The 16,242-nt window shown below is 31.4% G+C and overlaps 1 protein-coding gene across 9 annotated transcripts in view; it reads left to right on the top strand.

The window, feature by feature from the left end:
• Cdk12 (Cyclin-dependent kinase 12) overlaps positions 1 to 16,242 on the top strand; it is a 137,225-nt gene that overhangs the window by 98,178 nt on the left and 22,805 nt on the right. For 8 of the 9 annotated variants that reach the window (XR_012758766.1, XM_075381780.1, XM_075381779.1 and 5 more), the window contains 3 exons: positions 1,415 to 1,588; positions 9,254 to 9,298; positions 13,713 to 14,058. Coding sequence is in view for 8 of the 9 variants with exons in the window: in XM_075381780.1 (XP_075237895.1) it covers positions 1,415 to 1,588; positions 9,254 to 9,298; positions 13,713 to 14,058 (565 nt within the window). In the remaining variant the exon portion in view is untranslated. Of the gene's footprint in view, positions 1 to 1,414; positions 1,589 to 9,227; positions 9,299 to 13,712; positions 14,059 to 16,242 lie in introns of those variants that run through there. The other variant, XM_075381786.1, reaches the window with a different exon arrangement.

Raw genomic sequence — 16,242 nt, 5'->3', positions numbered from 1 at the left:
GCTTTCTTTGGTATCATTACTATAACACTTTTTTTGAAGTCTGACGAAAATTCCCCTTTTTCATAAATATTACACACCAGTTTGTATAATCTATCAATCGCTTCCTCACCTGCACTGCGCAGTAATTCTACAGGTATTCCGTCTATTCCAGGAGCCTTTCTGCCATTTAAATCTTTTAATGCTCTTTTTAATTCAGATCTCAGTATTGTTTCTCCCATTTCATCCTCCTCAACTTCCTCTTCTTCCTCTACAACACCATTTTCTAATTCATTTCCTGCGTATAATATGTGGCTAATTAATTACTCTCACTTCACGCAAAGTGGCAAAATGAGTGGATTGCTGTAGTAAACAACAAAGTTTGACATATCAGTGATACTGTGTTGCCATGGAAATTCCTCCCAAGTAAAATTTGCCGAGAGGAAGTGGTCCTCTCCCGATTGTGGATAGGACGTATGAGAGCTAATCACGGCTACCTGATGTCAGCAGAAAATGCACCACTATGCGTAAGATGCGACTACCGCTTAACTATGCACCGCATCCTTGAAGATTGCGTATGTTATGCGGCCTTACGTCACAAATTTAACTACCCAGTAACATTCACTGTATCCAGGGAATGACAATAAAGTGTTAGATCAGGTACTGTTATTACTATGGTGTATAAATACGATTTACAAAATCTAATATATCTACCTAGTTCTAGTAGTATTTGCATTTTTTATTCTTGATCATAGTTTTAAACTTAGTCGCTGTTACCCATGAAGCGGTCCTTTACCCGTATGGATTTTGTTAAATTTTATATATTTTTGTATGTCTTTTTAAATAAATTTATTTTACTGTTAAGATTCTTACTGTGGTATTAGTTGTAAGCTTTTTGTGATTTTAGTTTAAGTTTTTAGTCAAATCTTGTCTGTGATATTTAAGTTTTATTTATTTTTTTTAATATTTTAATTTTATTCTAGTTATAGTTTTTTTATTTTTTTCTCTTATGACTAATATCACATACATTTTTAGCGATAGGTTTTAATTTTTTTAGTTATATTTTATATATATTATTACATTTAAGTTTAGTTATATATTTTTTTTTTTAATACTTTAACTTAAATCTAGTTTTAGTTTGATCCGAGTGATGATGAATGAAAAAAAAGAAAAAGAAAATTAAAGAATATTATTGAAAAAAAAATTGTTTGCGTGCAAATAAAAACAGACGTTACGAAAAGTAGCATGATTTAAAATATTTTTCTTTTAATACAAGAAAGCTCTTTTTTTAACAAAAACTAAAATTGATTTAAATGCTGAAGGGAGGAGATATGACCATTACTCAAATAAATCTGCAATTTATCTTAAATGATTTGTTATTTTAAGTTTCAAATTTTTTAGATTGTACTGTATTTATGTTAAATTTATATTTTTTTAGAATGCCAGTACCAGAATTGCCATTATGGCAAGATTGTCATGAATTATGGAGTAAAAAGCGTAGAAAGTTGAGGGAACAAGAAGCACTCACCGGTGGTGGCAATATTGGTGGTAAAATGGGTAAAGGAATGAACAAACAGTATCCGTATGAAGACTGCCTAGATATTACTGGCGGGTAATTGTTTTATGTTTTGTTCAATAAATATAGTTATATTTCTGTGATCTCGTATAATAATTAGGTTCTTAATAGTTAGACGTTGTTTTAAAAATCTAAAGTTTTAATTTTTTTAATTTCATATATTACATTTTACACACTAGGCCGCTTGATATAATGAATGAAATTTTTTATCTTATTTTCAAGTAGGTAATGCAATGCCACAATGAGGAAAAAATTGTCACATAAAATTTTAGCCGTATCTCGGCTGGTTATCAACTAATTTGAACAACTGAGGGATCATTTTGTTGAAAGTAAAGGCTTAACATTTTATCTAATCAAATTAATTTTTATCAAGCTATTAATGTTTAAAAATTTAAATGCCTACAATTCTGGAATTTTCTAACGTAAAAGTTTTATAATTATTAATTTTATAAATGATGTAGTGAGGGACGTGTAAACCAAATTTTATTAATATATCTCAAACCATTTTTTGATTGAAAAATCAAAATTGTGAGCAAAGGGAAAAAGAAAGAAGATAGGTTATTTTCCTTAAGTTTGGCAAACCAAATCTCTACAGATTAAACAGTTTCGACGTGTAACACTTTTTGAATGAAATGAGACATTGAATTCTGTATTTACATTAACAAATATTTACCATATTTTTATAAAAGATGTTCCAAGTTAGCACTCTTTGCAGTTATACACTCTTGTACTCATAATCATATTTGAAAGTCACCTGATGTAAAATATTGTTGTCAATGCCATTATTTCTTGTTGAATTTCCTTTAGTTCGTTGGTACTGTGGGATTTTAATTCATAAACTCTTTCAAATAGCTCCAAGGAAAAAATTCAGTTTTACATTGCTTTTCTGTTATAAATTGGGAAATTGGAGATTTTTTCAATTCTATTTTATTAGCTGTTATTTAGCATTTAAAGTATGAAAATAAGTTCAAGTTTATTGAATTAATTAAATAGTGACGAAAATGAAATCCAGCTGGTAATTATCTACTTAATAACAACTTTATTATTCATAACTGATTTTCAAAAATATGATGTCATTATTTTCATGATGAAAGGCTTAGCTTGTAAAACAGTTACTGAAGTAAGAAAGATAAAAACATTGATATGGCCACCTTTTTCCTTTGAAGAAAAAAACAAAATGGCAGTCAGAAGGAATGCTTTTAATAGAAAAGTAGTTCATTTTTATATATAAAAACTGAAAATTAATAACAATTTATACTTATTTGTTGTGTGTGCACATATCCAGAGATTATGAATTTTAGGTGTATCGTACATTTTTACTTATTACAGTTCATCGATTTGATTAGTATTGTTCTGTAAAAAGCAGTGGTATTCATGATAAAACCATCAATTTGTGTAATAATTAATATTTGGTAATAAAAAAAGTATGAGTTTTCAAAAGTTTACTTTTTGCTGTAGTAATTTATTCAGTTTTTGTGTGTTCAAATATTTTTGCATGTGAATGTAATTATTATATTTTAAACAATGTTTAATGCTATTATTATTTAATGTGTTCATTATTTTATGTTTATGTAAACTTTAAAAAGTTTACCTTAATTTAATATGTATAAATATTTTTGTAATGTTTTTAAATGCCACAGGTGGCTGAAATGTAATGTACAGTCACGCTCGTAGTTCACAGATGAAAACTTAGTCGATTGAAACATATGTATATACGATATAAAAGTACATTGTTACAAAAGCATACCGTTTATTTTTTCATCGGTCAATGAAGAATGTGAGATCCTCACATGTGTGACTCACTGAGTCCCTCGGTTCATCATTGTGGTGAAATGAATAACTTTTAATATCAGTCTTTAATTTAAAAAATAAGTGAAAATCACAGGGTGCCAAATTCAGTGAATATGGAAAACTTCAAACATAAGACTTCAGTGAATATGTTATATATATGCTTCACAAGAGCTTTAGTAGTTGCACACTATGTGTGTGGCTAAGCAAAATCATGTGGAAGAAAGAATTATTTATTATTGTCTCTGTAAATTGTCGAATTCCACACACACATTTCCCAAGGTGTTTAACATCTTTATGTTATATATCTCTTATCGCACAGAATTTACATTCGGCCTGGTTTCCAGGTAACGGTCACATACCGTATTTGGAATTCTGGAATACTGTCAAAAGATTTTTTGCAGAGGGTTGTGTTTTGAATTTTTTTATTGTGGCAAACTGGATTGCCTGTATTCCATGCTCTGCCATTTTTCTTCTGGATCATAATGATGCACCTGAGTTTCATCTTGTGTCACAATATTGAAACTGAATTCGTCATCTTCGTTATGATAATGTTTCAATATTTCTTTCATTGTTAGATTCTGCGAGATTGCATGACATTTGCTGTGACAATTTTACAATTACTCAGTTGTGCAATAACATGACCTACTCGCTCTTTCAATATGCCTATCTAGGTGGCGATGCATTGTTGTGTGATACGACAGTCATTTTTAATCTATTTATCTACCTCCTTTTGGTGCTTTTTTATTCATCACAGAAACTGGTTTACCACTGCGAAGTTCATCCTCGTTTTTAAGTTTCAACATTGTAAACAGCCTTTAGACATAATGAATGTCACTAGTGTTCACTTTTTCCACTATTAAAAATTCAACCGCTGTACGATGTTTCAAACAAGTTGACATAGAATGTGTGGGTCAGTGAGTTTAGATAGAATATTAGTATTAGGGAAATGAAATGAAAAGATAGGTAGCTCCTGTCGCTTTGTGCAACATTATTTTCCAGTGTACTTTACATTTCAGCCGCACCTTGTTTATATATATTGTGAACAAATTTTTTATATATCAAGAGCATGTCATATCAATTATAGTTACGGAATGTTTTTTGTTTGAATGTGGTTGTTGTATCTTTAGATATGTGTAAAATAAAAAAGAAATAAGTGTTATAGATATTTTGACCTTTTATAAAAATTTTTCATGGCTCATTTAGACATTAAAATTTGCTTCGGTAATATTTTCCTAATTTTATATTAGGAAAATACATATAATAAACTGATAAAGCATTTTAAAAGTAATTGCTATTAAATTATAAAACAAATTCAATGTTGTGTTATATTTAAATGAAGGTTGACCACTGAAATTGTATATATTATCCAAGTTTACAAATATTTTGACAGTACTCGCTTTCATCTATTGCTTGTATACGAATGTCACAAAGGTCTATCTTATAGTATGGTATTAATCAGGTGATTTAAATGGACACCACTTCATTATCATAATCTTTTTACCCTATCCAGTGTCACAACTTTTCATCTGATGTACCATCACGTTTCATTCTTGTAATGCAGCAGAGTTGTTGTTGGTCAGTGTAATCGTCCCTTTCTTAATGAAACTGGCTAAACTGGTATCAGCCAGTTTTCAGGTGTATTCATGTCCATTATTCCTGTAACTATAAGGCAAAGAAAATTTGTTTTTGTATGGTAATTAAAACAGCAGAAAGCATATTAACTTATTTTTTTAAAACTAGCTAAGTAAATACACATTGATTTTTGATGCCCCATAATCAGATATTGTAGTGATGCATAGTACGTAGGTAACTAGTTGACAGTGACCCCTGAAAATGAAAAGTTGCTTATAACACTGAAATCTTTCTTTGGTTTAAGTTTGTGTACATTTTTAAGTTTTCAATCACGATTTCACTAAATTGTTTGTGGCAAGTTATATGCTCGGATGAATTTGTCGAGAGAACTAATTCATATTAGAATCATTTAACAGTATGTTTACTTGGTCCTGTACTTTACCAGCTGAAGAGCTGTTTACAGGCAGCATGTGAAATATCATTTCACACTATCATTGTACAGAGCTTTTGATCCTTCTGCAGTTTCTGCTTAGGATCATTATTGAACTGTCATGCTGACTTGCTTTTTGTATATTCTAACATAGAATACCTTCTTACATTGACTTATTGTGTCACTCTTTACTTATTCCTCCCTAGCAACTAATCTACACATCATTTTCTTAATAGTAATTGAAAGGTTTATCTAAATTTAATATAATTATTTGTTTCATAAATTTGCCGACAGTAAATTTAATGTTTTCACAGGGTTTCAGTGAATAACATTGTATAAGATTTAAATGTCAAACAGAATAAATATGAATTGTACAAAATAATTTTTTTTAAATTACCATAAAAATGCACACAAAAAAATTGACGTTAATAAAAAAAAGGCTGACAACATAGGACTATCCTGTCACGCAGGAGAGAGTCACTTTTACACTTTAAATGTTATTCATTTATTTAATTCGAATGTTCACCTATGATGTCACAACATAGCAAACTACAACAGATGTATGTCACTGCTACTCTAGTGCCCCTTGTGTCAAGTGATTCTATTGATACAGTATACCCACTTTGCCATTAGTTTAAAACATTTTTTGGGATGGGGGTGCGCTTTTGCAAAATAAAAAAGGTGGGGCTGTATCAGGGCGCACAGCCGTTGGTTTAACATGAATCATTACAAACCTTGGATTAAGTTCTTTCGAGCTACAGAATGACAAACTTATCTCTAGAGTTAAATGAAAGAGCCCCTGTCATATTTTTTTTAAAACAAAACTGAAAGTCTCCGTTGAAAAATGTTTAGTTACCTTCATTTGGCCAACTCTACAGATAAATTGATCTGTCTATATGTCAGAGAGTCACTTTTAGTGTATTGGATTGAAATAAAAACGAGCCATTGACTTGTATTAAATTTAATTTTGACATAAAACTTACACTAAATGGTACATGATATTTATTTCAACCAATATTCAATGACAATTTTGTTCGACATTGGTCTGTAATATAAGAAGTAAGAGACGTAAGGCATAATAAGCGGCAGTAGAAGCAGAGGTGCTCGTGCTGTCTGTCATTCACTGAGCATGACGTGCCAGCTTTGCGACACTCCCGAAACAGTCTCGCTTGCTCGGCACTGGACTTTGGGGTACCTATGCATGGCCCATAACCTTCCCTATCCAACAGTTTGTGTAATTTATATTTGCACGGACTGAGGGTGACATATTGAATTTTTATACTTTTTTACACGTAAATATTGTCTAAAATACACTTATTACTACTTAAATCAATCTATTCTTACAAACTCTAAACACAAACACACGAATCACTGTACTATCACGTCTTAAGTCTTGAGCTACACTGAATGGAAATGATAGAGAGCGCCAGTTTTGGTCAATCTACGCTGTGCCGCCAACTCGCTCCACAGTGACGCAAACTCAGTCGTATCACTGAGCTGACTGTGTAAGTTATAAAATGACACTATATTTATGTCTCTGAAACTAATAGTTAAGGAGTTAAGGCAGGACGATATAGACCTTTTCATTACTCTACAAATTTCTGTTCTGGTACCTGTATGTTTTGGTGAGATTTTTAAAAACGTTTCACATCAAACATTTTTGCAATTATTGTTATTTTGTAATCGTTAATAAAGTGCCTAAGAAAAATATAGGTGAAATCTCAAGATACTGAGGGTGACCCTACTCTATAGCCTCACCCTGTCGACGTTTTAGGTTGAAAATCGAATGGTATCAGTGCCCAATATGTAGAAACAATCTGACCATGTTTTGTCAAAATTAGTCCAGTAGTTCTGGAGATATAAGGTGATTTAGAGTGCGACACTGAACACATACATACGAACAGTAACATCGGGAAAATTTCTTATCCAGTTTTTTGGTTTCCTTAGGTGTCAAAACATCAAGATCTAGTGAAAACCGCTTATGCCCAAATTTGACAGATTGGAATACTTCCTTCTCGAACTGTAGCTCTGCTATAGCGCTATGTAGACAGGAAAGTAAAAACAAAATAATGATTGTTACTAAAAGCAGTATAGGTATTCATTATCTCCTCAGTTCATTGAGAATAGTCTCATACAGTCATTTTGATTTTGTAAATTTTAAAATTTGCATAATTTATGACATAGGTAATTCAATCCCATAATCATCACAGTGATACCACATTAGTTAAGCAGTATGTACCGTTTAGAAAGCCATGGAAATTAATTGATTTGAATTAATTTGAACTAAGAGCATATATAAAATTGATATTTCTCTATATACTTGAAGAAACAAACAGTAATTTATCAAGATGGTTACAAGTATTGATCCCATTAATATATATGTGTAATTTGGGGTTAAGGTTAAACTAAATCTGGCTTTTTAATGGCCTGTCATAGGCTGAGCAGTTCCTCCTCATTAAATCGCACAAATACAGATAAATGATAACTATTAGACTCGCTACACATCTTTTAAAAACTACAGAACACTCCCAGGAATTAATGATGCCCACAGCAGGTTAAAGAAATGAGACAAACAAATTCAATTGAGTTCCTCAGATTCCTCAAAGCAGCCTGTAATTTCTTGTAAGATCAAGCTATTTTTACCCAGGATGGAAGCATTTATTGATCCACAATTTTGAATTTCCAATTTTTGATATACAAGTTTTTTTTCTTGTAGTCTTAAAGAGCCCACCTGAAGCGCAATTTAGATTTCCTTCAGTTGAAAACTCTCACGTACCACCACAATTTCGTAGCATATACAAATATTTGCTTGTACATTAAGGACCATAAACGGTAGTGGTTGAAAGTGACCTGATAAGAAAAGTTACTCCCAAAAATGAAAAACATTCTTGCTAAGGAGAATGAGTAATTAAGTAGTTTCTCATTGTCTTGTTCACCGAGCCAAATATATGATTGCAAATCAGCTTGCCAAGACTGCTCTGAATTGCCGTTGATATTCAGATGTAGAAGTTAACAACTTCCCCACTCTCTTCACCAAAGTATTTATAACAGAAGTAAATATCTGTTGAATCCCATTTGTCCTCTTCCTTATACATTTTTCATGTGTCACAATTATGAAAAAGATTGTCTAAAGCAACAAATTAATGTATCTTATCTGCACGAAATATTCTATTTTGTACATTCCACTTACCTCTTAACCCACATAAAAAATCATCTTTGGACAGTTCCTAAAATACATAGGGCTGCTACTTCACTAATTTCTAATAAAGAAGCGTGTCACCTTGCTGGCTACGAGAAAGTGCCGTGCCATAAATGGAACCAAGATGATGACTGATCCAAATTGTTATAGCGTTTGTCAGAAAGGATAGGGAAAAGATAATCAACCAGCATGGGAAATGCACCTCTGGTGAGGGTTGCTTATTACAATTTAGCAAAGGACAGGTCCTTTATTTATTCTTGCCTTTCCCATTTAGAAAAAACATCAATATTTACAGAATTAATTCATGATTTTTTTTCTCTAATGGTTGTTTCCAAATTATTTATATATATATATATTTTTTTTTTTTTTTTTGGAATGAATATACTGTGTGGATTTATTATCGGAGTTTTACATCACTATTTTAAATAAAAAATTTCAAACAAAAAAAGTCGCTAGACATTGTCAGAGGTAGAACAGCTCCTCCTCATTAAATCCTATGAAATCAGATTTTTTTTAATATTATATAAATAAATAGAAATATCTCAAACATAGTAGAAGATACTAATCAGTGGCACAGTCAGTTTATTAAATAAAAAACTTTATTCATTTTTATATAGCGGTTTGCATTTTTGTTTTGTTTTATTTTAATTTTATTTTTATTTTCTCTTTTTTTATGTTTTGAGTGTTGGTATGCCTGTATTGCTTGCAGATCAGAGTCACGGTCATCCGGCGGCCGACATGTAGTTCATGACAGGTATATAATTATGTATATTGTTTGTAGTTAAATTTGATGATTATGTCTGATAGTTAAATTTGAAAGATTAGAATTTTTTTTAGATTGTGTGAATGTATTATATGTTTTGCATGATATGTAGCTTTAAAAAACTAATCATTAGAAACGTATAATGTGTAGTAATATTATTTATAATAAATTTTAATAATAGTATGTAGCACTTCTTTTTTTTAAGAGCGCTTAATTTTTTCAAGCGCCTATCTCAATTACTTTAGTACTGCTTAAAATAAACATTACTGTGAACTTCTATATTATATATATACATAATTCTATAAAATTTATTTAACATTAAAATTTTTATAAAATATGTAATATCTGTATGAGATCCCTCCCCCATGCACCCAAGGTGGAAGGGAAACATAACAACTTTTAATGGGAAGAGTAGGTTGTGACAAATCATTTGAAAGGGCATTGAATAACAGAAATTTTGAGCAAAAAAAACTTGAGGCATTTGGTGGGAACGCCGGTTAAAAGGATAAAACTATTCAGTGAAGTACTACAAAATTCCTTTAAAATTGCATTATCTTTTCCTCTTGTGTTTCCAGCTGTAGTTCATAAAAGTAGGGATGCATATTCTTCTTAGGTAAAACTTAGAGCCAGGGCGTGGAATTGAACTACTTAGGATTTTCCTCGCCGTGTATACAAGGGTAAATCAAATATAAACAGGATTTTTGTTGCTGAGTGAGTGTCTACGGTTGATAGGACTAGACCCGCGCTGCTAGTATGCTTGTCTAGGGTCATTAGGAGTGGAGAGAGCTGGCCATTCCACACTCTCAACAAATTTGTCAGTAACGCTCACGATGTCAGAGCAACAGGTGCACCCCTCTGCTGGGCAACACATAATTATAAAATGTCCTGCTCATGAAGGAGTTCAAGCGACAGAAATTTTCTGGAGATTGACTGCACAGTTTGGGGACCAAACGAACTCGTGTGTTGGCCTGGCATAAAGAGTTCAAGGAAAGGTGAGAACGAGTGGAAAATCAGGAATACAATCGCCATCCTCAGACCAGCATTACAGACAAAAGCATTCATGCGGTTCAAGAAATTTTTGAAGGCGATCGACAGATGAGAGTATGGAATTAAAATACATACATATACACCCTAAATACATTACCCTTTTTTGGGCAGTGATGAAAAAATCATTTCTGAAATTTTTTATAAATTATTTAATATTTAAAAATATTTATATATATGTACTTATAATATTTAAAAAGATGTGCTTTCTTTTTTTACATAAAATTAATAAGCTGCATGACTATTTAATAATAGTAATAATAATGATAAAAACCAGGTAAACTACATTTAAATTAAACTCGGAAAGCAGTAAAATAAAATCTTAACTCATTTTCATAACATAACATTTCAAGAAATATAATATTACAATATATTATTACTTTATACATTGCAAATTAAAGAGATAGAACTATTTAAATTTTCTTGCATTTTCTAAAATAATTTAAAAAAATTATACTTTGTTGTTTATTATTATTACTACTACAAGATTTAACTGCAGAAAATATTTCATTTAAATCAAGACGTACATTAAACGCACATGCGAGTGTGTGTGCAAAAGTAAAAGGTTGTAAGTTGTTATGAAGGAAATAAGGATAATAAACAGTAGTAAGTTTAAAAGACTTTAATAATAATAATGTAATATAAAACAGCTGCCATATGCTAGATACTCTTGGAAATATAAGATAGCATTCGTTTCTCTACTATATAGTTTTCATTAGTATTGCGTACATATACCGTGTGTCCCACGAAGAGGTATATTCTTTTGATTTAAGCATCTTAAATCATATTTTACTAATAAATCATGTATGCATCATAAATACATTAATGAAATCCTGAATATAGAACAGGACTCGCCAAAACCAAATATACATCCCAATATTTAAAACGCCTAAAAAACAAAAATATCAATAATCCTGCATCTTCCACTAATGTTTGTTCTGATATGGAAATAAATTTCCCGTTCTCCTTTTATTTAACCCCAAAGAACGAAACGGAAAGCAATGAATGTTTGAAAATTATTTCCCCTTACATTGCAATACTTTTGAAAGAAATAATAAACATGTTTTATAGAAGAATATTTTCCCGAATAACGTATCATTTTTAAATCTGGTGACTGCGAAAAGCCAGCAGCAGTACAGAATTATACAGTAACTCATATCTGCCCTATCATATCTGCTTCTTTGCAGATATTAACAACATCTATGTATGAAATATGATATTAACTGGGAGTGCCATCGCACGTAACTACCCCAACAGATTATGTACCAACCAGGAAGCCACAGTTCAAACAGCATATGGAGACACTGATCGGTTCAATGTTGGCCTAGGAATCACACAGGGTTGCATCTTATTGCCCTCTCTCTTCAACATTAACGCAAAGATAATTATGCGGAGGTAAACCACAGAATAATTTAAGATTGAAGTCAAAATTGGAAATTGCAACATCAGTAATCTCTGTTACACAGATGACACCACGCTTCTAGCTGGAACAGAGCACATCCTAAAGACATTGATAGTCATAAATGAAGACATCGAATGCATTAATGATTGCCCCCTTTCTTGGATCCACGATTACTCGAAATGGTGGGGGCAGCCCATAAATCAGATGGTGAATAACATCGGGTCGGAAGGCAATGTTAAGCGTGAACCGAAACTGGAAAAATAGAGACACTAGTTAGTCATGGCACTAAGTGTGGTCTAGTCCATGCCGTCATTTTCCCCTAAACAATCTACGGATGTAAAAGTTGGACCCTGAACAGGGAAGATAGCATTCGATAAAGCAGTTGCCAGTGCTGGAGATACATGCTGCGAATACCACAGATAGCCAAAATTACCAACATAGCCGTTTTTAGAGCAGGTCAAACCAGCCGTGTCTCATGAAGGCAAAATACTTCAGCCCAAGCTCTCGTACTTCGGAAATGTCATGCGGTCAAATTTATTAGAAAAATCAATGATGCTTGGTACGGTCAGTAGTAAATGTAGACCTGGCCGCCAAAGGACTCGTTGGCTTGATACCATCAAAGCTGACACAGGTATGGTCATAAAACAGCTAAAAGCAGTAAATTACAGAAACGAATGAAGAAAACCTGTCCGTAGAATCGCCGAAGGTTGGACACAACTGAAAGGATGTTAAATGAACTATTTTTTATTCTTAAATGATTTCAACTAACCCAAAAAATCAATTCTTTGTCTAACTGTTTTAATTGTATGTTTTTACCTGATTTTATTAAATAAGCCTCAAAAAACAATTTAATCATTATTGTTTTATTATTTTTACGGTTAAAAGTAATTCTAAATTTACCATGACTGCAACATTTACATTGTCGTCAATCAATAACATGCGATTTTGGATCACTAATCTGGAACTAACAAAATTCTTTTTTTAAATTTAATACCTTAACGTTGTGTATCCTATGCAACATCAGTACATCAGTCTTTCTGTTCAAGCAAATGCACTTTGCCATAAATTCGTCTAGTAAAATTGTATACACATAATCATCACTAATCCCAACATGATTTGTAATTTCTTTACTAACAGCTAACAAATTTCCATTACTAAACTTTTAATGACATTTGTTGTTAATGACATTTGTTTGAATTTGGACTTGATTGCCTACCAGTACACCAACCACTCAACTGAATTTCAGCCATTTTTTGATTAACTACCATTCTATAATCTATATAACCCCTCACAGCTCTGTTCCTGAGAGGCAGCTTAATTTTATGAATTGTTTCACCTTTGGTGGAACTTCATACAGTAACATTATCATTGTGCACAAATAAAAATTTGATAAGCACATTTTTACTAATACAGTGGCTGTGGACAATAATTGATACATCCAATGCTAAAAAAAGTACATCAGATACTGTTGAAGAAAAATATATGGCCAAATACTTCAGGCCTCATAAAACATTAATAAAACTAGAAAACCGTGTTTCCAACTTATGTTTCCTGCAGAATAATTAATAATAAAGCTTAAGTTTTGTGAAATTTTAAATTTTAAATTTTTTTAAAATTTACTTCGTGTATTCTAATTATTTTCTGCAAACAGCTGGCCACTTTGTTTAATTTTATTAATCTGTTGTAACAGAGTCTTTAATTTCTGTTTCAATCAATGCTATTTCATATGATTATATATTTTTTTTAAATATTCTAACATTAAAAAATGTTGCAGGTTATTAAGCATGCATTTGATTTAGCAGTAGATGCAATCCTTGTGTGACGTAACAAGATCATCAATCATTTTTTTATTTTTATTTTGACAACGTATCCTTTACTTTTATTCAACACTGCTACATTTTTTTTTTAATATGTTAAATGATTATTGTAATCTTTGATACCGTTCTTATTTTGTTACAGTTCATCCAAAGCATTAAAAATAGCGGCAGCTGGATTTTCATCACGTGAAGCGCCATATCACGGACCACCGACATCAGCTATGTTAGATTCTCCATCTAATTTACCGGGCACATTTCAAGATTCAAATACACCACCACAACCGCCAGCATCTCGTGTTAACATGGGTGTTAGACCGATGTCAATATCTACATCATCGAATCATTCAGACACATCAAGAACACCACCGATTAATACTGTAGAAGAATCTGAATCTTTGCAGAGACAGTTGAATATGTTATCGCATGCGTTACTTAATAGGCATCCGATTAGAGTACAACAGTTAATGTCATTACAAAGTGAAAAAGAGGTAAGCGTAAAATTTAATGCACTCAGTGATAGTTTTTTTGTAGGGGTTGAACACTATTGACTGATATCTGTCAACCTACTCGGGTTGTGGGTATATTTTGGTATAATTTGTGATTTTTATTTTTTTAATTGGTTGTGACGAGAGGAAAGTATTTCAAAGAAAAAATTTAGAATGTATTGTTCAAGAATGTACAAAAGTAAACAAGACAATTCTCTAAAATCTGCGTTTTTATTGACCTACTTTCTGTGTTTAAGTATGATTTTTCAGATAATTTTAATCACTGCCCATAAATTATAAGAAGGATCAATAATTACTGTAGATTTGATTAGTTTATTTCCAGTGGTACGTAAATTTGTCAATATAATGGTATTATATGCGTTAAAACATTATTATGTAGCATATTTGCAAATAAAAATTTTGCAGTTATATGCTAGTACTAGTAGTTTTATTTGGCTTTGACCGGATGGTATCCTTATAGCCGAATATCAACTTTTTTAATTAAAGAGACTAGAATGTTGCAGGAAAATGCATCTTTTGAACCTTGTTAAACCTTTAAATATTCTTATTTATCCTTAAAGGTCTTGAAAAAGAAATGGTCAAGGATCTCTATATTTAAATTTTCACTAGAGGCAAGATTTAAACTTAATTATACAATTAATTTTACTACCTTCTCTGTAGATTACTTGTTTAGAAGATAGTATGTATATCACAATTTTTTAAAGTAAGGGGCATGAAGATTTAAGGGTGAGGAAGTATATTATCGTTTTGTGTCTTGCTTGTCCCTGTAAAAGAAGAATGCATTTTGAAAAAGAACTATGAATATCATAAGTTAGTCAATAAACCCTTGATTTTCTGGTGTATATGGAGCCGATAGTCAGTCAGACAAATGGGAAGGGTTTATTGTTGTGTTGAATTTAAGTGGCTGACACCATTATTTTATACAGAACAATGGCCTTAATTTCATCAGACATGATTTTTAAAAGTCTTTAAATGTATTACGCGCTTCCTTCAGAAAACTGTTTGAAAAGCCCAGTCTTTCAAAATGTTTGGTGAATCGCATGTATATATTAATATACATTACATGTATAAAAAACACATGGAATCTATGAAGAAGCAATTTCCTAAAGAAATGTATACGTAATGAATATTTATATAATTTATTGGTTTGAGGTTTGTTACAATTAATTATCTTGCTTTAAATTTTTTCTGAAATGGAGAACTACATTTTATAGGTCAGCCCTAAGTAATTTTCTTTGAACTTTTCCATTATGTAAACGGTCTCATTTTCTAAAATGTTACATCTGTTTTTTACTCGTTAATAATATAAAAATTAATAATACTAATATGTTTCATAAGCATACCTGTGGCACTAATTTATCTTACACAAATAACTCCTGCTTCACATTGAAATTGCCGTTTCATTTAGAAACCTTTGGCCAGTTTTTAACAGTTTTCTGACTACCTGCTTTCTATACTTTTTAAAAGTTAAGATATTATTTTATCAATTCCCGCTCTGCACTCTTTCTATAATATTATTCTGTGAAGCACCAGATTTTTTCAAATTAATTTTAGAGCTTTAAGAACGCTTTATTTTCCTGTCATTTTAAATAGATTATTGTTGGCTAATTTCCAATTTAATCGTGTCTGAAATTTTAAACGCATGACAAATGTCAGAATAGAGCCGACTGATAAATCAAAGAACAGATTATATTGTATATCAGGTTTTAATAAATTGGTGGATTTAAAGAGAAAAGTTAGGGTCTAAAATGCCTAAACAGCATTAATAGGTAAAAGAAAGTAGTTCTAGTGTACTTCCAAGGTTGTTATATGTTACCATCTGTTGGCAAGACAACACAGCCACTACCAGAACGTGCAGGATGTATAGAGCTTCAATCAGTTTAACATTGTTTCAAAAGTGCACCAGAACCATATATATGTATATTCCTGTTAATTACAATTGTACAGCATGGGATGTAGGGTGCCATGTGTAAGAAGACCTGAATGCTTAGCGTTGATTGTTTTATTGAATCTTGTTTGAAAAATATATTTAAAAAAGGACAAGTTTAATTTTCTCAGTATTAAAATGTTATATTATAAGTTGGATCTGGACTACCTTAGGGCTGTGTGTAAGTTGGAACGCTGTAATAAGTTTTACAATCTGAATTAAAAATTTAAATATTACGA

The sequence above is a fragment of the Lycorma delicatula genome, chromosome 13, assembly GCF_047948215.1.
Source record: "Lycorma delicatula isolate Av1 chromosome 13, ASM4794821v1, whole genome shotgun sequence".
Lineage (NCBI taxonomy): Eukaryota > Metazoa > Arthropoda > Insecta > Hemiptera > Fulgoridae > Lycorma > Lycorma delicatula.
Note: the sequence above shows the minus strand (reverse complement) of the source record. Positions and strands in the feature narration are given on the sequence as shown.